This window comes from Gavialis gangeticus, unplaced genomic scaffold, assembly GCF_001723915.1.
Source record: "Gavialis gangeticus isolate Ggan-Ray unplaced genomic scaffold, GavGan_comp1, whole genome shotgun sequence".
Classification (NCBI taxonomy): domain Eukaryota; kingdom Metazoa; phylum Chordata; order Crocodylia; family Gavialidae; genus Gavialis; species Gavialis gangeticus.
In genome coordinates this window covers 7633064-7654970 of record NW_017729019.1, presented here as the reverse complement: position 1 = coordinate 7654970, position 21907 = coordinate 7633064, and the positions used below count along the sequence as shown (strand labels likewise).

Here is a 21907-nt window from a genome sequence, read left to right as displayed (position 1 = left end):
AAAAGGCTGAATGAAACCGGAGCATTGGCTACAGACAAGCCCACTGGGAAGTTCCCCAGATTGCCATACTGGGGCAGAACATTGCCCAGCTCACGGGGTGCTGAACAGGTCTGGGATAAACAGTCCTGTATCACTGGGAAGCATACAGCCGTGGGGCAGCCCAAACAGAGCACTTCTGATCAGACGCCACGGTGATCGGTGCCTCATAAAGTCCAGGCAGACAAACCAGCAGCTCCACAGCTCTCCAGGGCCTCACTGGTGCTGCCTGTAAGATGTGCACATGGCCCTTATCGAGCTGCCCCAGGAAATTACTGGGGCACTGCACTTCTGAAACTCAGGCCAAAGCCAGGATCGGGCATTTGCTCCCATCCATCCTCTGCCGGGAGCTCCTTTGCTCTCCTCACCCTGCTGGGCTTCACAGCCGCTATGCGAGTCATGTTGCCCTTCGTATCACTTTCAGCAACACCCTGTACTCTCTGCTTTCCTCTTGTTTCAAGTGCATTTAGTTCACTGAGAACTGGGTGCACGCCAGGCACTTGTTACACATGGGCCCATCAAACAGCCGTCAGGCTGGGGCAGGGGGGTGGGCACCAAAGGCTCAGGAGCGCATCATCAGGCTCTGCAGCCCCTGGCTGTGTTGGAAATATGTTAGAGTCTGTCCTCTTTTTGCCTCCTCTGGGCTCGCTGCCTATGGAAAGTGCATCCCTGCATGCGTCTCCTCTGGTGGGTGATGAGCGCTCAGAACCAGGATCTTTTCACCCTTCAGACACGAGCTCCACGTCCTGCTGGTGGTGCCCTCACCCCTGCTACAAAAAGCTGCCCCACCCCCATGCCTTCTCTACCTCATCTGCAGAGGAGGCATTCATTCAGCTGAGCCCAGATGGCACAAAAGCCCTCTGCATACTCATACCTGGATGTCCCGGGCCCTTTCATAGGATTGATAAGCCACTTTCTCCTCCATACTGGCCAGCTCCTGCTTCAGGTTGGTCATCTCATTCTGGTGGAGCTCTGTCAGGTCGTTCAGCTGCTCCTCCAGGCGCTCGTACCTGTGGCGGAGAGAGAGAAAGAGAGGGTGCACTTGGAAGGTAAGAGCACTTGAAAACCTTTCCAGCATCTTTGGCTCTTCCATTCTGGCCTCCTCCCTGGCAGAAGAAGGGCCTATTCCTTGAAGTCCAGGGTCTCAGAGCTCCAGCTCATCTTGCCCCAAACCTCACTGGTTTCCCAGAGATCTGGGATGTGATGGATGGTATAGAAATGACTTTGGTGTCAAACATACGAGGCAGTTCACATGACAGGTTCTGGACCCAGTAGGACAGACGGCAGTGCTGTCCAGACCAGAAGTTCAGAAAGAGATAAAAAGTTAGCAGGACTCTACCTTGCTTCACTCAGGCTGCTGGAGAGCCTTCAGAAGATAACAGCTCTTCTGCTAACCCTGCACTGGATTCAAACAATGGAACTGGACAGGAAAGGCTTTGCAACTCCTCCCCAACAGCCCCCATGGAGCACTGACATGTGTATGTGCAGAGAGATTTTTCCTTGGCTATTCAGATCTGGAAGCCTGGGATTTTATTTCCATCTCCTCTGTCACTGGCAAGTGGATTCCGGGATATTTTAGGACATTTTCCAGCTACCAAAAGGGGGTTGGAAGAAACTTCAAAGTGGTGGGCTGAAGAACAAAAGGAATCCAGATAAACTTGCAAGCACGCATGTCTGCGATGCACACATGCTCACAAGCTCCCGACCTGAGGAGTACCTGGAAACAGCGCTTGGGCTTTTTTGTCCTGAGCCAAAGCGCTGAGCAGAGAAACCTGCAGGCAGTGCGTTCCTTGGAAGCTGGGCCTTGTTTGCTATCAGCTGGGGAAGTGAGATGAGGCGGGCACTGCCTAGATTAGCAAGGTGATGCATTTCCTTTCACCTCTTATAAATAGCCCATCACCTTTCTTCTGAGGGTGATTTGTGGCTGGGAGACATGACACAGGATTTGCCCGGCCAAGGGCTGCTGGGAGGTCTTTCAGCTGCATGAACAGTGGGAGATGGGGGCTCTTAAGCCTGCAGGCCACTCTGAACATGCTGGGCTCAGCATAACGATTCCTAGTTTGTTCTGTAACAGGACCAGGCCGCCAGGATCTGGCCTCTCTTCCCCTCTGGTTTACCAGGAGGGGTGGAAGACTCCAGATTGCATACAAAGCCTTTCACCCCATGCTTGCCCAATTGAGCCCGGTTTGGATCCATAAGCTCATCATCTAAGCTAGGGGCTTCTTAGCCCCTTTTTTGATCTGTGACCTTTAAAACAGCTGTTAAATGCTCTCAGGATCCTCCAGATCCTCCCGAGCATTTGTAGCTGCAAAGGATGGTGGGATCTGGGTTGAAGCTCTGCTGTCTGCTCAGTAAGAGGATATATTTTAAGCTACCTCCGCCTGCAAAGCCAATCATATTCCAAAACACCCATTTTTTGTTACTGCAAAGGACACAGCCAAGGGGGTTGGCATCCTTGCTTCAAGTCGTTTGTTTTCCACACAAGGAAGCTTAACATTGGAACTGAATCCTTTGCCAATGTCTCCAAGCACTGCGTGCACATCTCTCCGGGCTATGGCTGTGTCTGTACACAAGTGTTTGTTGTCACAGGGGTGTTGTTACAGGGCCAGGCTGGGTTTGCTATTGCTGGGCTGCTCAGATACACTAACGCGGCCCACCGTGATTTAATTTTGTAGGACTGATTGTGGGCACTGCAGCCGATAGCATCGGTTTGAAACTGGGAATGGGATAGGAAGGGATTGGTTTTAAGGCAGAGCATGGTTCAGGACTGATCTGAAGGGCAGGCAGAGATGAAGACCCATTGCTATGAAACACGATGGCCTCCCTGTGGGACGAGCCTGGCAGAGACGGGACGGACATGCTCGCACATGGCCGCACTCGGCGGGGCCCTACCTGTACCGCTCCTCTTGCAAGCACTGCGTCATGTAGGTGTAGTCCCTCTGCAGCTGTGCCTTGAGGTCCTCCATTGAGTCCTCCAGGTGCGATTGACTGTCCTTAATCTCCCGGAGCTCCTCCAGGATGGTGTCAAAGTTGTTGTGGTGGCTGTCAAGGGTGTTGGACTTGGGGCTGCCCAGTCCGCCAGGCCCGGCCCCCGAGTTGCTGCCCCCCGCCGACCCCGAGGTGGCACTGGAGCACTCGTCGTCACTGCCGTACTTTGGGCTGGACACCAGGGTGGCACTGCCACTCAGGGTCCTCGAGGCCTCCTCGGGGTGCCCGTCATCCAGCGTGTCCTTCAGGTGGGCAATGTTGTCCGCACTGCCGAACTTGTTCCGGATCAGGCTGGCGAACTCCCGGGGCTTGGAGACCACGGCGGTGTGGGTGGCCTGGGACAAACCGGAGAGACCGCCCTTGACGCCTTCCACCACCCCACCCCCAAAGCCGCTGATGCTGGACCGGACGTTGGCTCCTACGTCCTTTAGGCCCTGGTGCATGTCCCGGAAGACATCCTTGGGCTGCCGTGAGGGCCCGTTCTGCTCGATCTCTTTTAGCTTCTTGTGGTAGTGTTCGAGCTTCTTGTGCAGCTGGGCGATGGTCTGGGCAGACTTCTGGTTCTTCTTCTCAAAGACCTGCTTGATGCGGGAGGCCTGCTGCTTGTCGGCATTGTTGGCCAGCTTCAGGTACTCAGCCACGTTGTCGTCTCGCGCCTCCTGCTCGATCTTGATCTGCTCCGTGATCTTGAGGATCTTCTGGTGCAAGTGCTCAATGGCTGCCTTCGTCCTGTGTGGATCCGGGGTGCCATCCGGGACGTCCAAGCAGAAGTTGCCGTCAGCATCGCCGTGACTCACGTTGGAAGGCAAGCTGAGTGTGCTCACATCCCCTTTGTCCAGCTGGAGGCAGAGAAACAGAAGGAGAAATCTGAGCAAGAGGGATCTAAAAACAGTGCACCTGTGGGACAGAAGGAAGCTCAGATACCACCGTGATGAAAAATGCATAGACAGAATAGACAGAGACTGAGAAGGAGAAGAGAGAGAGACAGAAGAGAGATGGTTTGGTGTGATAGGAAGATAGAGTGATAGCTAGAAGCCATTGCCTTCTGGGGTGGTTGGATAATGTTTCCCATCAATAAAATTGCTCCTGGCATCCTAGGAACAAGGCAGTAAGAAGACACAGCAATAACACCATTACACTAGGGGCTCCTCTTTGGGCTGAGCTGCCGTTCTTGGGGTCAATTTCTGCTCTAAGATTATCTGCACAGGGGGACTTGATATGGATATTGTGCCCGTCCTCGGGTGCTAGGTGGGGTGGGGAGGATTGCATGGGTGTTCCAGCACTTTAACAGACTTACAGATGGAAGGAAATAGAACTGAAAAAAGGTATAACCTTCAGAGGATGTCTCAGTCCTACCTTACGCTCGGGACCCCTGTCAGTTCACTATAGAGGAGCTGCTGCTGTGTGGCCTCTTCCTTTAAGGCTGCAACGGGGGTAAATAATATTTTAAATCATATTAAAATAATAATATGAATAATTTTATAAAATAGGGGCTTTTTTTATAAAAAAGAGATGCTCATAAAGGGGAAGTGATATTGCTCAAAGCCACTCAATCAGTCCGTGGCAAGATGCAGGAACAGAACGGGAAGGTCCTGGCTTGTGGTCCTTTGCCACAGCCACTGAATCATGGTGCTTGAGTCGTCAGACTAAGAAGCTGAAACCGAAACCCAGGCTCGGATCTGGCACCGTAACTGGAGAGGGCAAAGATGAAGGGACCAGGCTGTATTTTGGCCCGAGGGAGCACAGACAAGAAGGCAAGGTTATACCAGGAAGGAGATGCCAAAGTGGAGCCCGGAGAGTGCCCTCGAACACGAGGACAACAGGAGGTGGAAGACGTACTAAGCCCCTTCCCCATCTAATTCAGATCTTTCCATGTGACAATCTTTCACCTGAGGACACCAGGTCCCTTTGCAAACATGCTCAGCCCACTTGGGAGGCAGGCGAACATGTTTGTTTCCCAAGGGAAAAACCGAGACACAGCAAGGAATCGCCCAGCTCGCCACTGCGGACCCTTGCACGCAACTCGCAGGCATCGAGCCAGACACCCCGAGACCATGCCATCGGTAAAGGCAGGGGAGGGGAGGGCACTGCCAATGCCCTGGCACTGCAGGGACAAGGAAGGAGCTGGTTCATGCCCAACGGGTCCAAGGCAGAGGACTGCACCCCACATTACAAAGAAAGGCAAGAACACCGCAGCCTGTCGCAGCCTGACAAATTCCTCCCTGACCCCAAATTTTGCAATCGGGTTGGCCCTGAGTTGAAGTGTCCCAGTCTATCAGAAGAAGGTGAACCCCTGCCCTCCCACCCCAGAAGCCATGCAGTGCACTGGGGAGAGAGCGCTACTCCTTTACACCATTTCTGGGCGCAAGGCTGGCCCCACTGATGTCAGCAGGAATTTGACACCTGTACTGCCAGGGTTATATACTATGCTTTCCTATCCCACATCCAGCCTGCTCTGCTTTGCTCTCAGTGAGCAGACCAGTCGCATAACACCCCCATTGTCATCACTTGTATCGTGTCACATCAGCATCCCCCAGACGAGACAATGGGCCACACAGTGCTCAGTGCTGTACAAACACCAACCCTGGCCCCAAATACCTAAAGGTCCAACGCGGGCAGACGGTGCCCTTGTTTCATCCACTGGGCACTGCAGCACACACGGAGATGATGTGACCTGCCCTGGGCATATTCTGGATGTGGAAGGCAGGTGGTGCCTTAACCACACACTGATTCCCCTCCCACCCCCTTCACAAACCTTCGGTGTCCCCATGAGTGTCGGGCACGCCGCCCCTCCCGGGACTGTGCCATGCGCTGGCAGAACCAGCAGCTCCTGGGTTCAGTCTGCACTGCTCAGCCTTTCCCTCGTACCTTCCACTTTCCATCCAGCTGCACTGCTCTCTTCCGCCTCATGGTAATTTAAGTTTCGTTGCCGAACAGGGGTGACGAGTCCAGATAAACCCAGAGCGCCAAGGGAGCGCGGTCTGGGGTGTGTGAATGCAGCTGGAGCCCCAGCCAGGCTGCTCTTATCTTTCTGTTTCAGATGTTGTATTGTAGGATGGGGCGGAGGGAAAGAAAGGAAAAGGGGAAAAACGCAACCCACACACAACTGTGGCCAGAGCTGCAAACTTGCCTCATCCTTATTAGATCAGCACATTGGGAGAAAAAAAACACAACACAAACCCATGCAGACGTTTCACCCGGCACTACCAGGCTATTCTTAGCTGTTTGGTGACTCCAGGCCTGCTTCAGGCCCAGAGCTGAAGCTGGGCTGAACCCTTGTCTCTTATTGACTGGTGGGAATTGGATGCTGCAGGAAATGGATGTTTTCAGCTGTACACTTCTGTAGACAGCAAGGATAAAAGCGAGTCCGGAGGGAAAGCAAACAGCCTGAGACGCGGCCCTGGCAGGGCTAAAACAGGAAGGCAAATGGAGCCTGTCCACTGGAGAAACGGCTCAACTCTGTTTCCGTGAAATGCTCCACTCCGGCACAGACCGGGGCACCGAAGTTCCCCTTTCTGGTGGGCTGGCTGCCTGGCCTCAAACAGGAGGTAAACAGTTTCTGGAAAAGCCTTCTCAGAAGCTGAATGCCAAGTTACGGGCACCGATGTTAGATGGCTCTGGGAATCCTCTTGCTTGCAATGTGCCGGGCTTCTGCAGACGGAGGTACTGGAAGCCGGGAAGGGAAGCTGGCTGAGTCCCAAACGTCTTGGAGCCGAACCCTCGCCCACCTAATTCAATGGGTTGCTGGTAACTTAAAGCAGACGAGGGTCTCACCCTGAGCTAATAGGGATGCTTGGGGAAAGCAAGAAGCTGCAAAAGCAGGGGAAAATGGACTAGGTGCTCTGAGCAGGGTGAGCTAATGCTCCATGTGCACAGGGTTTCATTCCAGCTGGGGCCACCGCTACAGATGCTGATGCCGCGGGTCAGTTAGGCCAGCACGTTCTCCTGGAGTCTCTACGGGCCGTCGGCGAGAGCGCCGGGCTCTGTGGGAGCCCTTCTGGTCACTTCTGTAGGGGAGCGTGGATGGCTTCCACTGCTCTGGGCTCTGCCTTGCAGTGCTGAGACTGGAGAGCTGAAGCCAATTCAATTCACTTGAAAGCTGCTTGGATCTTTGCCCCGACTTAGACAGCAACAGGCGGCTGGTCCCCAAGGAGAGACAAGGACCTGACAAAGCTGGTCCCAGTTGTACTTAGCAGGGTTAAACCCAACCCAGCTTAGCTCAACCGGCACAAACACCTGCATGCCCCTTTCTGAGATGAAGCAGGGCTATTCCCAAGCGGAGAAAAGGCTGAGTGATCCCTGTGGCCTCGTCCAGAGGAAAAGCCGCTGGCATTTGAGATCTCTCTAATCTCTGCACACTTGCATGTCCCCCTCCTGTGTGTGCGTGTGAGCCACGGTGAAGACTGAGGCTCTGCCTAGCGCCTTCTGATCAGGAAATCGAGGAGGCGCTGCAGTCTGGGACCCTTTTCTTTCAGCTGCATCCTTGGATCTGAGCTACACATCCAGGCAGCAGCAGCACTGGCTAACGGGAGATCAAAGCAGCCTGTGGCTTGCCTCACATGCCTGATTCAAGCTTGCCACTTCAGCAAAGACTGGCTGGGAAGGGGGAGACTCCACCCAGGGTCTCTGCTCCAGAACGCCCCAGTTTCTTTGTAAGCAACCGCATCCCGGGTGGTTTGTGTCGAGCAGCTGGGTCACCTGGGATCCCTCCATTACTGAGCAAGGCAGAAAGCTTTTTGGGGCAATTGGAGCCGTGCCCGTTTAGAGCAGCACAAAGGCAACAATCCTGGAGAGGGGAGCATAGCCAGGAATACCCCTGCTCCCTGCCTCTTCCCTTTCCTCGCCCCAGCCCGAAGCTGCGATGCTCTAAGTGGGTAGAGGGGCACTGAGCAGTGGAGGCTGCATTTGTTCTGCTGTCCTCTCCCGCACACGTGCTGCATGCGCTAGATGGTCACGTGAAGCTTTAGTCCTTAACTCCCACGTGGCGTCTCCCATGCACTGGCCTAAAGCTGGAGGGCAGCTCCCATGCTCGGTTAGCCCACACCCCAGCAAAGGAAGGCTTTGCGTTGCTCAACTAGCAGAGACAGTCGTTTCCTCCACCTGACCTGAGAAGGGCACCCAAATAGCGCAAGCAGGCTGCTCCTGGTGCCTGCAAGCCCCTGTGCATCACTTGCCTTGCTGCTGCAAAGCAGCTTGTCTTGGTACACAAGAGAGGGGAAGCAACCACTGCCCAGGGCTGTCCAGAGGTAAGTGAGGTGGCTCCTTCCTTTGTTGGCGGGTGAAGAAACTTTGCCTGGTGGTTTGGCCACCAGCCCCAGACTCAGGAGATGGGTGTTCACTTCCCTGCGCTGCCTCACTCCCCCTGAGACCAGGGGCAAGTCACCTGGCATGTCCATACCACTCAAGGACAGCGTGAGGGAGTGCCACAGGCCTGCCCACTCTGCACGTGCTTCCCCTGGAAGAGCTGCCACGTGGGTTTGCTTCGTGAGAGGCGGGTGCGTGCCAAGTGCGTCCAAGTGAGCAAGATGACTGACATGGACCCGTGCCAGCCCTAAGATGGCTACAGCACACCCGTTTTGGGGGGCAGCACTTCTGATCACTGGCCTCAGACAGAGCAGACATGCCCGTAGCCTCTTCGGCATGGTTAAGCTCCCTGTCGGCACCATGTAAATACCAGCACTTCCCCACCTCCCAGGGGATAAAGGCAGCAAAGAGTGGGAGCTGCTCAGCTATCACTGTAACGGAGCCGTGTAAATACACATGGCCGGAGGATTTGGGACAAGCATCAGATAAACAAACGCGAGATCCAGTTGACCTCAGAACTTAATCTTCCCACTGGCAACACACGGAGAACACGTGTGCGCATGCGTGAACACTCATACACATCTGCCCCCCATCGTTTCACCTGGGCCACACTCACAACTCCCTGCCTGGCGTGTGAGCAAACCCAAGAGCCAACAGCAGGACAGATGCGGTGAGCGAGGATGGCTGCTTTCGGCTGGCGTGGCTTTGCAGACACGAGGCGTGGGGGCTCCTGCGTGCGGGAAAGAAAAATGCTGCGTGTTATGTAGTCAGGCTAAATGGTAAAGCACAGAAGTATCAGCAATGGGACAAGACGTTCAAGGCATAAAGCTGTTCCAACACCAGGAGAATCTGCCATAAAATGGAAATATATTACTATTTTAAGTGTAATCATCATTGAGGCCCTGATACAGAGCCTGGGGAGCCCTGGGAGCTGTAAGGTCTCTGCAGCTCTGAAAGGTCAGGATACTTTTCAGAGCAACCTGCTTTTTAAGATCCTTGTTGTAACTGCGATGGTGTGAGAGCGGAGGGAGAGAAGCTAGGTTAGGGAGGTGAGATGCTACCTTTTATTGGACCAACTTACAGAGTGGGAGAGAGGAGCTTTTAGGCATCAAGTTCCCATCGCCAGGTCTGAGAAAGAAGCAGCCACAGTCCCAGCTAAGCTAGGCAGACTGGGGTGTGCGGCTGACAATGGCCCGGTACAGGTGAGCACATGCTTCTTCTGGCCTGTGCGTTTGGTAGAAGAGGTCAGGAAGTGGCCCAAACCCGGCCCCTGCCAGGAGACAAGCCACGGGGTACAGAGCACCTTACCTTCGGTACCTGGGGTCTCCTGGCTCTTATGTGACTTATGTGAAATAGGTTCAGTCCCACTTCTCCACCACCAACTACTATTGGGCCCAATCCTGAGCAACCTCAATTCAGCTCAATCCAACCTCAGTCTCACAGGAGAGGGCCCACTGCCCTAGATAGACCTGCAAGGGGCTTTCCCATGGCACAGCTGAGGTGCACGGGTGGTGGGAACCTGGGAGAAACCTGCCTTGCTTCCATGCCTGCTGCAGCCTGCCAGCAGCCAAAGAGCGGATGCCAATCTCTGGCAGTGCCAGCGCAGCCTCTCTCCGGCGCAGGCAACTAAGAAACGCAAGGAGATGCAATCTGGTTATTGCTTTCCAAGCAAAGGAATAATGCAGCTTTCAGCATTTGTGGGGGGTGCCATTTAAATCCAAGCAACCAAAACACTTTCTCTACAGCAGGGAAACCTCAACCCCAAATTAAATTGCTATTCGTTTCCCAATATGTCCTTCCCAAGGAGGGGGTTTATTTGGGGGGTGGGGAAGGTGGTAGCCTGTTCCTTTGGTGATTCCAAGGGATGCAGGAGGGGAATGATTCTTATCAACAGAGTTTGATCCAGGAGGGCTGAGTTTGGCTAAAGGCTGGATCTAATAAGCTGAGCAAGCAGCACTTAAAAAGCAGGTATCTGGAAGCACAATTATGCAACACTGATTTATTATCATCCATGGAGGTTGCAGTTCTGACCCAAAGGTCTGGGCTGATAAGTTTGAGCAGGCAGGGCTGTTCTGGGCTCTGAAGTGAGTTCTCTGGCAATTTGGGACCTCCCAGCACTGTGTGTTCACTGCCCAACGGGCTCCCAAATCCAGCAGTTTGGGGTTTGCTGTACAATGAGGACACAGTTAAAAACAGTCTATGAAATAACAGAGATACATTTCAATAAGTGGCCCATCATTAGAAGGCTGCTTGTTACTGTGGTTTATAACCACCGGGAACCTTCACCCGATGGGCTTTTAATTGCTGGTAAGTCATACTCGCCCATGTCTGTACCATGTTCCTACTATCCACTAGCTCTAACTTATTAGAAAGCTAAGTAGATGGCTAATTAACATGGCTTCTAATGTCTCAATATGAATTCTTTATAAGTTCTTCATGGACTGTTGGCATGAAGTGCGACTGTGGTTTGATAAGTGACTAAAGATGGAAAAGGATGCGTTAAAAAGAGTCACGTCTATTTTGAACCATGGAAAATGAAGTACATCAAGCAGCTCAAAGGTATAGGGACAGGGTCTGTGTATGGAGCAACAGCATGGCATGCTATGATAGTGCCCAACGTAACTGGGGAAGCAATGTGAGGGACAGTCAGAAGACAGATGGAAGACCTCTCAGGAGAACGCAGCAAAGAGGTCTGATAATAGCATTAGTTTATTCAAATAAGACTGGCTGTATTATCCACAGCACAGTGGATTGTCGAGGTTGCACAAAGGACGGGGCAGCCTGGTGGGCATGGAGAAGGCAGGAGATACAGATCCCCCCTCAGCCCACCCACACCTTAAATCTGCCTCTTCTTTTCCCATCATCTCTGAGGCTGCGCTATATTGAAAGGTGGCTCAGGACATGGCGTGGCTGCGCACAACACTCAGCAAGGCAGAGGGAGCTGGGGGCTTGTAGCTACCCCCTAGTAGAAAGCTCGGTGTCACCTCAAATCAGCATCAAAACTCATCTGTACCTGGCTTGGCAAGTGCTGCTGAACTGATCTGATGTGTGTCTCTTTAGACCCTGCAAGAGCAAAGAGAGAGACCTGCCGTGAGTGTTGGGTTCAGGGTTGTTGGGTCTACGCTGTACGGGGATGGGTCCCTGCAGGGGTCTGCTCCTCCCTTCCCCTGTTCCTTGACTAGTTGGTGATGCCTATCCAGGAGCAATGGGGTGCCTTTGAGCCCCCAAAGCGACTGTGCATAGCCACCCATGGACAGAAGGTGAGTGCAGCGTGGAGCCCGTGGGGGGAGGGCAGAATACGAGACCCCTCTAACTACTGCTGATGGGATGGGAAGAGGTCACTCTTCGTGTACTAACTCAAAAATGCTTGGCTGCTTCCTAGCACCTCTTGTCTGACGGCTTTGAGCACTGCTCGCACATTATTAATGACTGCAACAGCCCCGTGAGTTAGACAGTTATGATTCCCTCCGTGTTACAGATGGGAGCTCTGACACAGAGACTTACCCATGGCTAAGAAGTGACAACACACTGGCAATAGAGCCTGGGGGTCCTGACTCTTAGGACATCCATTGCTCTGCTCACATATAGCATGGTCTGCTTGCAGACCTGAGAACACAACCGGGACACTTTGCTCCTCGTGCCCTGTTCTAGCTCCTGGACCACATCCCCTCCCGGAGCCGTGAACAGAGCCCAGGAGTCCGACTCGCAAGCTGCTCTCCTTCACAGTCAGGAACAGAAATGAAAACACCCCAACCCTCACCCCTACTACTCTAACCTCTGAGCTCCCTGCTTTCCTTCCTGTGCTCGAAGTACATCGCTGATGACCACAGCCTTGCCTAGAGTACCATATCACGTTGCAAAGAAAGATCAATGAATAAGGCGGTAGCCTGGTTCTTCTGCACTCCACCAGCCTGAAAATACTCCTTGTAGTGAATCTAGGGCAGAAATGAAGGATTGCACGCGAAATCAAAGCTTTCCTCCACTGTCCCAGAAACATAAAAGGCAGTGGACTGTATTTACGTGGGGAAGCCTGTCTCCGTTGTGCAGCCAGCATTCAGAAACGTAACCAGAGACCCCCACTGCAGAGCTATGCTGCTTTATAATTAACCTTCCCTTGACATTATTTTAAGACCAACAGGTGCCGCAACCTACCTCCATCCTGAGCAGGATGCAGGACCCCCAAAGGCTAGTCCATGTGGGCTGTTCTGCTGCCTCTCCCCAGACAATCTGAACTAGACCGTGAACATGCCGACGCCAACCTGATACATCGTGCTATGAGGAGCTCTCCTCTCCCTGCCACGCGGAGAAGGGCTGGCTTTGAGGAGCATGCCTATCTGATTACCTGTAAAGTTTAGGGAGAGCAGGAGAGTGGGAGGGAACCAAGTCTCCAGGTAGGACTATATGGCAAAGATTTGATACTGCTCAAAGCTGGCTTCCTAGGGAGTGACCAGAGGATGTAGCTTGGGGACCAGGGGTTTTTGGCTGCATCAGGACAAATAAGCCTGTTTTATTCTATGTTACTTCAATGTTCCAATTATTGCATTGCTTATGGGCTGAGGCAGACATATCACCCACCTACCTATTGTCCCTGAGCTTATATTACCCCTTGCACAATACTGAGATTTAACATAGTGTATATTACCCTCATCTTTTATTATAGCCATTACTGCAGCACCCTGCAGCCTCAGTCACAACCCAGGGCCTGCTGTGCTAGGTGCTGTACAAACACAGAGTGGGAAGAGCATACCTCAAGGAGCTTCCAGTTTAAATAACCTTGAGAAACCCTAATGGTGGACATGGATGCCCTGGACTTGGGGGAAATGCGGAGCCAGACCCAACCTTCAAGTTTGCAGCCTCTCCCCACATCTATCCTGGCCTGAAAGAAACCCCGCTGCTCCTGAACTATCAGCCTCTGGACTTTGGTAAAGTGTGGCTCCAGGCGGAGAGCTGCAGTCCACATCTCTAACTGACACAGTTAGCGGCAGAATAAAGCAGATTAGCTCCATTGAGGCCAATCGGGGTTGCACTGCAGAGCTGGCTCCTAGGTTGAGTTACACCGTTCCTTTTGTTTGGGGTGACGCGGCTGTTGGGTCTCATGCTTGGCGTTCCCTAGTACATGGGGACTGCAGTCAAATCACCATAATAACTTAGAAGCAAAAGGTAATATTCCTCCAGGGTGCACTGTGCACCTGTTCTACCCTTTGGGCTGACGTTTTATAGGCAGCTTCCATGTCAGGTCTTCCCTAACCTGACACACACAGCTCTGTCACAAGCAGGGGAAGTGACACAAAGCCAATGCTCAGTGGACATAATGCACAGAAATGTACAGCCCTCACCCCGGAGGACGGACAGGCCACAAGAGAAAGTCGAGGCCAGCCCCTCAGCTGACGTGAACTGGAATGAAATCAGTGGAACCGCCAACCATGGAGCCATGAATCGGTGCAGCCCGTCCCAGCCGAAACCCTCCCGCTCCTTGGAAGCGCAGGTTCGAGTCTCGGCACAGCTTACTGGGTGCTTTGCCTTTCGAGATGTGAGCCATTCAAGTCCTGTGTCCAATTTGCTCATGCCTTAAGGATCCCAGAGGGCTTCTGTGTGAGTATGCCAGGGCTGTATCCTAGAGGGCTACCACTTCCGCTCTGGCTGGCTGCTCTCAGCCATGCTCTGCATTCACATCTTGCCATGCTCTTTGGCACAGATCTGGACATTTTAGTTGCAAATAGAATAATAATAATAATTTTGGAAGAGATGTGAGCCTCTCAAGCTTCATGGCATAGGCTGACCTCTGACTACCAGGGGCCAGAAAGGAGCATTCCCTGGATGCAGGGGGTCACATAGCTGATCACATAGGATTCTCGCATGGGAAATCTACTGCGGTGGTAATCAATATGGGATCACATAGGATGCTTGCCCCTTCCTCTGAGGCATCAGGGGCTGGCCAGTCACAGACAGCAGTGTACTGGGTGGGTCTGGGTCTGGTCCCATTTCTAAGCCCCTAGATGACAAGTGGTATAGAAATGCAGAATGTGATAACTGCTGCTCGTGTGCACTGATAGAGCTTCAGAGGCTGTGGTGACGGGTGCAACAGAAACACCTCCTGTGCCCAGATGGCCAAAGTGATTCTGCAACCAGGGAAAGGCCAAGTAACACAGGGCCTCACACTTTGTCTGACATAAAAAAACCCCTACAAAATCCAGCCAGAGGCAAAAAAAAGCCCAATAACAATAAAGTGAGTGACCCAAAAAAAAAAAAGAAAAAGCCCCTAACCAACCGCTTGTGTCAGGACGAGTTAGTGTCTCTTCTTGCTCTGTGTAGTGGGAAAGAACTGGGTCTTGCTTGCTGAGGAGATGCCAAAATGTTCTCTCTGCAAAGTACAAAGGCGATGATTGCGGAGACGGGCTTAGGCTCCCAGGAGCTATTGCTGTCACAGGAGACCGTGGTAATGCATGCAAAATAAACCTAGTCCATGTATCAGATCAGTTTGACGTGCTTTATGCCTCATTTTGTCCTGCTTGCACCACAGCTTGTTTTACCCATTTACAATTAAAAAACAAAATAAATCAGATGTCAGAAGTTTGAGGAAACTGGTTCTGATTCTAATACTGCGTATGCCGGTGGAGATCTGGGGTAACCCCCATCAAGCCCAGTGCATGAGATCAGCTCCGCTGCAGCAAAGGATGGAGATGAAGTGAAACCCACTGGCCAAGATGAAAGAGTGACTGATGAGGATGGCTGTCCCATAGCTTTTGGACAGCCAACCGGAGACACGTGACAGGCCTGGTTTTCAATGGGTGGGCGCTAGGCACTTCTTGGAAAACAAATCCAGTTCTGAATATCCCCAAACCTTGTGAGAAATCAGATTCTAGCCCGGTTCCTAAATCAAACGCCACACGCAAACCTGCCTGGATTCTGGGCTGTCCAAAACCTCAGATTGACTGAACACAACAGATCAGGAGCATTTACATAGTCTTAGCATGCCAGCAACAAAAACAAAGAGTTCAATTCCAGTTCTTCAGTTAAAAGAAGGCAAGGAGAGAGAGCAGCTTGCAAGATGTTTTCAACACCCATTTAATTGTACAGTCCAAACCAATGAGCTGATCTTGACCCAGATACATGTTTAATGGAGAAAACCAAGTCATTTCCCATAGAGCTGATGCAAGCAGACATGCCCAGAGAGACTAGTTCAAACTCCAACTTCTCAAGTCATCACTTAAGCTGCTGTAACATACTGATTTGCACTGCAACATCAGGATGCTAAGCATGAATTTTTTGCTTTGCGGCCCTCGTGGGACAGCTAAAACTGGTGGTAATACTAAGGAAGACTTCCAAGGTGGATTAAATATCCAGGTTCAATTACTTAGTGGTCACTGGGGCTTGCCTATTCTAGATGCAAACTGCCTCCTGCTTACAGTAGGTCTTAAAAAAGCAAGGTTTCAAGTTTGTGCTTCTCTAGAAGACGTGGCGGTCCAGGGCATGGGTAGCTAGGAGAGCTAGGCAAGCTCTCCTAGGTGAGTCAGGAGAGCTAGGTGCTGTTTCCAGCTTTGATGTGAGCAGGCCAAGTGTTATTGGGTAAGTGATGCCCCTTCTGGTACCACAGTGTCCCTCTGTGTAGAAGGGCTATGATGGGCCTTACCCCCTTTGGAGAAGTGTTGTGTGTTGTGACATCCCTCTTCTGTTCAGGGAATGGAAGACATTAGACCTAGTTCTAGGCCATGCTAAGAGAGAGAGACCCTCAATGAGTTTAGCACCAAACCATTCTCTCCAGTGCTCTGGGGGCTTGTTTCTATCTACCCCACAGTTGTCTTTCCCCCGTATCTTCATCCCTGTGTGCTGGGACCACAGGCTCCCCAAATAATCCTGCACAGCAGAAATACCTTGGTCCCTGGGGGAGTTTGGGGTAGAAAGAACAAGAATCCTTCTCATTTCAGAGACATCCACTCCCTGGCAAGTCTGGGGCAAAGGCTTGTGTATGCGATGCCTGCATTATTCAATGGAGGGACTGCATGCAAATTGATGATAAGCTCCCGTTGCAAGGCAGGAAGCAGACACAGAAGCAGCAGGCCAGTTGTCAGGCTGCGCAGAGCCCAAAATAAATTTCCATACATCATCTGCAACCTTCAGCCAATCACCAGCTGATGAAGCCAGTTCCTCTCTTCCTTCTACGAGGTGCCCCCGTGCGGCACCGATATACCATGCGTCTCACAACCTTTGAGGCTGATTCTGCCTAGCCTGAGAGGAAGTGAAGCCCTCCCAGCCAGCTCATCCTTGCAAAGACCAGCCAAGGTAGAGGGAGCCAAACTGCTCGCTGATCGAGCCAGGAGACGTAACCAGAAAAGAATGACCCATATGGCTCCCTGTATAAAAGGGAGTTGTCCTCTGCATTCACAGAGCAGAGATGTGGATGCTTCGCTCTTCCCCAGTGCTTCATCTTGCTAGCTAACCTGCACTCTGATTTGCACGTACAATACTGTTGTCCCTGCAAAACCCTGAGTGCTGTCTGCATGCATTGGCAGCACATCCATGGGGCAGTGGTTCTGAAAGGATTCGTATCTAAATGATGGAGTTCCCAATGCAGAGCCCCCCATTAGTGGTAAATCTACTGGTCAATATGAAACAGCATGGACCAGTGCCCCAGACCCACCCGGAACAACACACAGGTGCCTGCTCCGTGTTGCACAGATGTGTGCAACATGTGGGGAAGGAGCTGCAGGGACCAAGGCACCATTACCAGAACACACTGGCTGAGTGTGCAGCCCCACTGTGCACGAGCAGCTCACACTACGTCTGGAAGGAGGCACCAGAGATGTACACCGATTCCTTTAATGTGCAGTAACGAGTGTCTGCAAGCACTTTGCTGGCAGGGGAGCTCCTGCATTCCCCAGGAGGATGCTACCACTCCACCCACCCTCCAAACTCCCTTTCTAAGTTAGGGCAGGACTTGGTCCTTCAGGTAGGAACTTCCCTTGTCGAATGCCCCAAATTTGGGAGCTGTCGAATCTCAGCCCAAACACTGTGTTAGCAGGTCTAGGCCGTCGCCTTTCATTTCATAGTTTGTTTGATTTCCCCCAGTGCAGAAGTGAAGGTTAGCAGGTAACTGGCCCGAGAATGTGCACAAACCCCATCTCCTCGAGGGGAACCAGGAGCTAAAGGCCGCGTTTGACAGCAGTGCTGACAGGCTGATGTCCTCCGTCACGGGGGTTCGATGCATATTTCAAACATGCAGTCTCACAGCCACCCTACAACACAGGCTAGAATCACGGTCCCTGGAGGGCACAGGGGTTTTACATGCTGAACCAACTTCTAGGGCCGGGCATAGAGTCCAGGTCTCCTGTCCCTCTAACCACTGAGCCACACTGCCATCTCTGACGACTTGTCTAGAGGCGACACTCTGACAGCAGACCCAGCCTGTGGGATGGGGAAAGCAGACTGCATCAGATACTACCCGAGGGCCTCGGCCATGCACTCCCTGCCTTGGGCTGGCAGATCCAACCCGCCAGCTAGAAAGCTTTAGTAACGTTTCTCAAGTCTAGCAGCAAGAGGGAGCTTTTCTGAGCAGCTCAGCTCCCATTTCAGCAGGTTTCTGGCTGGGGGCTCAGCACGTTGGGGGCAGGCTGCTAGTGCCCCATGGAAAATCTGGCCCTAAGCTCTTTCAAAAGTCTGCCTTCAGTGTCTAAAATAAACCAGGGGTCACCCAGAAGGCGGCACAAACACACCCAGAGGGTCTGAGACTCTGCCAGCCAGAGCAAGCAGAAGTCCTGGAGGCTGCCAGGGACCTTCCTCAGAGCTGCCAATCCTGGCGGCAGGGCTCAGCAGAAAGGTAGGAGTTCCTTGTTTAGCTCAGCTACAAAAGCCACGCATGCTATTTAAAAAGGTAAAAACCAACACAGTTCAGCAGCGGAGTGGATGCCAGGAGCGCTCCCCATCAAGGTGAGAATGCCCCCTTTAGAGGCACGGACAACTCAAGACCAAGGTACTGATACGTGCACCCATCTGCCAGTTCACCCACTCCCATACATCACTCATACTAACCCATCAGCGACCTCTCAGCCCCCGTGCCCAAAGTCACTGAAATACACCTGAAGGACCACAGCCAGGATCCTTACAGACCCTTGAAAACCCAGCCAGCCCCCATAGCCGCCTGACTGTCCATATTAGTGCCAGGTTAGTCCCAAGCATTCGTCCCTGGAAATCCTGGCTTCGCTGAAGCCTAGAAGCAGGCAGGAGGAGGTAGGGGAGAGGGAGGTACTTACAAAGACTCCCAGGAGGGAGTTTAATAGCAAAATCCTTTTCCCTGGACAGGAGTCGGAAGAATGCATTTCCGGCATGGGGCCGCTCAAGTCGCTTCTGCAAAGCGTCTGGCCGGGGATCCTTGTACAGGCAAAGTCTTCTCCCTCTGTCATGGCTGCAGTCAAGGATTAGAAGGGTGAGTCGCGGTACAGAAGCTGTATGCCTAAAACACGGGAGAGCCGTGTGTGCAGAGCCTGCTCTACAGGGAACTGAAGCGTCTAGCAGCCAGCTAGCACAGCCTGGTGCCAGGGAGAAGCGAGGAGACCTGGAGGCAGCGTGTGCAGGCGGGGTGCTGGAGGGGACACTCCATCTCTAGCTTTTGCTTTCCCAACCGCCAGCGGAGAACCAATACCAGCATCCACCCGGCTTTGTCTGACTGCGCTGGCCTCTCACGGCAAAAAAGCAGCTTAAGAAATGCACAAGAAATCCAATGATGTTTGACAGTGCGGCTACCAGAGATGTAACGGGATAATCTGGCGTCACTCAACGCTTTCAGTACAACATATCCACAGGCAGCAAAGTAAGACCAAGCTCCCACGTGGCACTTTACAAAAGGGGATGAACTGAGCCTCGCAGCCTGAAGGGAAGGACGGCAACGGGCAGCAACCTGAGCGCTCTGAGCTCGCTGACACAGACTTCCTGGGTGGCTTTGGACAAGTCCCTGCATCCAAGCTGTGCCTCAGTTCCCCCTCTGCAACCCACAGCTGGTCACGGTGCTGCTTTTCTCCTACACAACATCTGTTTAGCCTGCAAGCTTTCCAGATTAGAGGCTGTTCTGTGTGTCGATGCAGCGTCTAAGGCAATGAGCCTCAGTCCCTGTCGGTGTGCCTAATGCGATGGCAATGGGCAGTTCCAATCACCCCCCGTTCAGCAGGATGGGAAAAACCCACAGAGTCTCTGCAGGGCTGATTGCCACCTCCCCACTCGAGCCAATTCCCCCCCAACACTGATGAGGCTTGAACTGTACAGACTGAGGAATATGTGTTCAAGCCCCAAGGCACTGCAAGGAGTTGGGGTGGGATGGGGAGAGCAGTCTGCTGCTTCTCAGCTCAATCCAAGAGGGGCAGCTACACTAACAGGAGCTGTGCTCTGCGGCCCGGAGTCAAAGACCATTGCTCCAGTAAGCACGGGCAGGGGCCTGCTGCATCTGGGGTGGGCCCATGGGAGGCTATTTAAGTCCTGCTGACACTAGGCATTTCTGGTGGTCAGTGCCCGGTCAACCTCGGCAGAAAGAGCAGCTCTGGGAACCTGAACACAGACAGCCTGTTGGTGCTCTAAGCACCGAGTCAGACGGGCCTGCTCTGGTCAGTATTTAAATGCTGATGGCCGCCTGAAGCTTTTCCACACTAGCTCCTCAGGCTGTGAACAGGAGGAGAGATGGACTAGTGTTAACAACAGCGGGAGGTTGTTAGAGCACCCTCCTAGTGTGGGAAGGACCGTCAGGTTGGAGGAAACTGGAGAGGCTGAGGCTAGGATTGCAATGGGGATGAGGCTTCTGATGGTGCCAGCGTCACAAGAGGAGACTGCACTTGTTCGTTCGCTCTGACTCGGCAGCTGAGCACCAAACTCTGCCTCCGAGCTGCAAATGCCCACCAGCTTCCACCCCGCTGCAACAGAGGTAGGAGGAGAGAACAATGTGGCTGCAGAAGCTTGTGGATTTATCACCTTCCACCACCCCAAATTCTTGTCTCACACCACCTTTGGGAGGGTCCCCGTTTCCCCAAGCAGGCTTTTCCAACAGCAACTATCCTGGGAGAATAATGCAAAACTATTTGGAACAAAGAGTCTTTTGATACTGGGTGGATCGGTACGATAGTGTGATGTTTCTTCCAAGGCTTAATTAAATGATCATCTCTAGGCACAGTGTCTATCCCCCTCCCAATTATTATTATTATTATTTTTTTTTTTACTTTCCCCAGTACATTCCAACCAAACTCAAAGCACCTTTGCAAAGTGAATGAATGGCATCTCAATGCACCCCTGGGAGGGAAGTGTAATCCTCATTTTACCCATGGGAAACAGCCATACTGAGAGATTGGAGCTGTTTTGTCCATTCCCCCATTTTCTTGGTGCCCAATTTTGGACAACTTGGACTTGACTTTAGGAGACCAGGCTTTCCCACATGGACTACCAGTCCCATGCCTGTGAGTCCCCTTCAGAGGGATGGGCACAGCCCTCTTGAATCAAGGGGAAACAAGACCCAGCATAAATGGATCACTGCTCGGCCACATATGACTGCCTAGTCTCTTCGTTCCTAGGTTGAGAAGAAAGCATAGCACCACAGCCAAAGAGCAACCTATGCTGAAGGCACTGTTTAATCTGCAATACAGTTGGTGCCCCTCTTTCCTTTGATTTCCTTATACCATCACTACTACTAATTATTGGCATTAATAATTATTACGTACCTGAAAGGTAGGGCTGCGGTGGATTCACCCTGCCTGTCTCAGCGTGAAACAACCCCAGGCTTTGCAGCTGCTATAAAATAACAGGGGGAAGTATGTGACAACAGCTCCCCAGGTTCAACTAATGCGGCTGCTGCCATCACTTTGCATTCTCCAGTGAAGGGTGTGGGGACATGCGGCATGGGCTGGGAGGAGAGCTCAGGCTTATATCATCTTTCGCTGAGAACTAGTGAATTCTTTTAGCTCCTCCCGCCGTGATTTTCACAAAATAAAACTCTCCAGAAGTCCTGGAAGGACTTGTGCTTTGGCTCCTTTCAGCTCCCTCCACTCAAGGGGCTCAGAGCCCGTTACACACCGCAGTGAATTGTTATCTGCATTTTACAGACGGGGAAACTGGGGCACAGAGAGGGCACAACTGGCCCGAGGTGCCACTGGAAGCTTGGCTTTGGTTTAGAAGCTAAATCTGCATTTCAGGACCTAAGTAAAAGTAGTCTAATTTTCAAAATGGCCAGAGCACTGGTGGCTCCTCTTGATTTCAGAGGGATTTGTGGGTGTCTTGTACCACTGAAAAGCAGACTACTTACTGCAGTGCTTAACCACGGAGTAAGCGGGTTCCTGAGTTTTAAAGTGCTGTGCCAGGCTCCTAAACCACCCAACCACTCTTTCTCCAAGCAAAACCCATCTTTAGAGCCTGAACAAAATTATACTCCAAGCAGCAGGTGGCTACTCCAAGCAAGATCAGGTACTGACGGTGGTCACTCAAGCCTCAATTTCACCATTACCGTTAACGATGTAATGATGACACTAAAAGGGGAGAGAAACTTTTAAACTCTATTTTTTCAACAGTTGTAGAATGTGCTTTAAAGAGGGTGCAATAGGTCATTCTGCCCAGA

General features: G+C 52.2%; 1 protein-coding gene across 2 annotated transcripts in view; it reads right to left on the bottom strand.

The window, feature by feature from the left end:
• The window catches only part of TMCC2 (transmembrane and coiled-coil domain family 2), a 73723-nt gene that overhangs the window by 10222 nt on the left and 41594 nt on the right, over window positions 1-21907 (bottom strand). Inside the window, exons 1-3 of one of the 2 annotated variants that reach the window (XM_019513972.1) lie at window positions 5780-6914; window positions 2929-3863; window positions 911-1046 (exon numbers count right to left, since the gene is read on the bottom strand). In XM_019513972.1, coding sequence (XP_019369517.1) covers window positions 911-1046; window positions 2929-3863; window positions 5780-5794 — 1086 coding nt within the window. In that variant the 5' untranslated portion in view covers window positions 5795-6914. Of the gene's footprint in view, window positions 1-910; window positions 1047-2928; window positions 3864-5779; window positions 6915-21907 lie in introns of those variants that run through there. The other variant, XM_019513971.1, reaches the window with a different exon arrangement.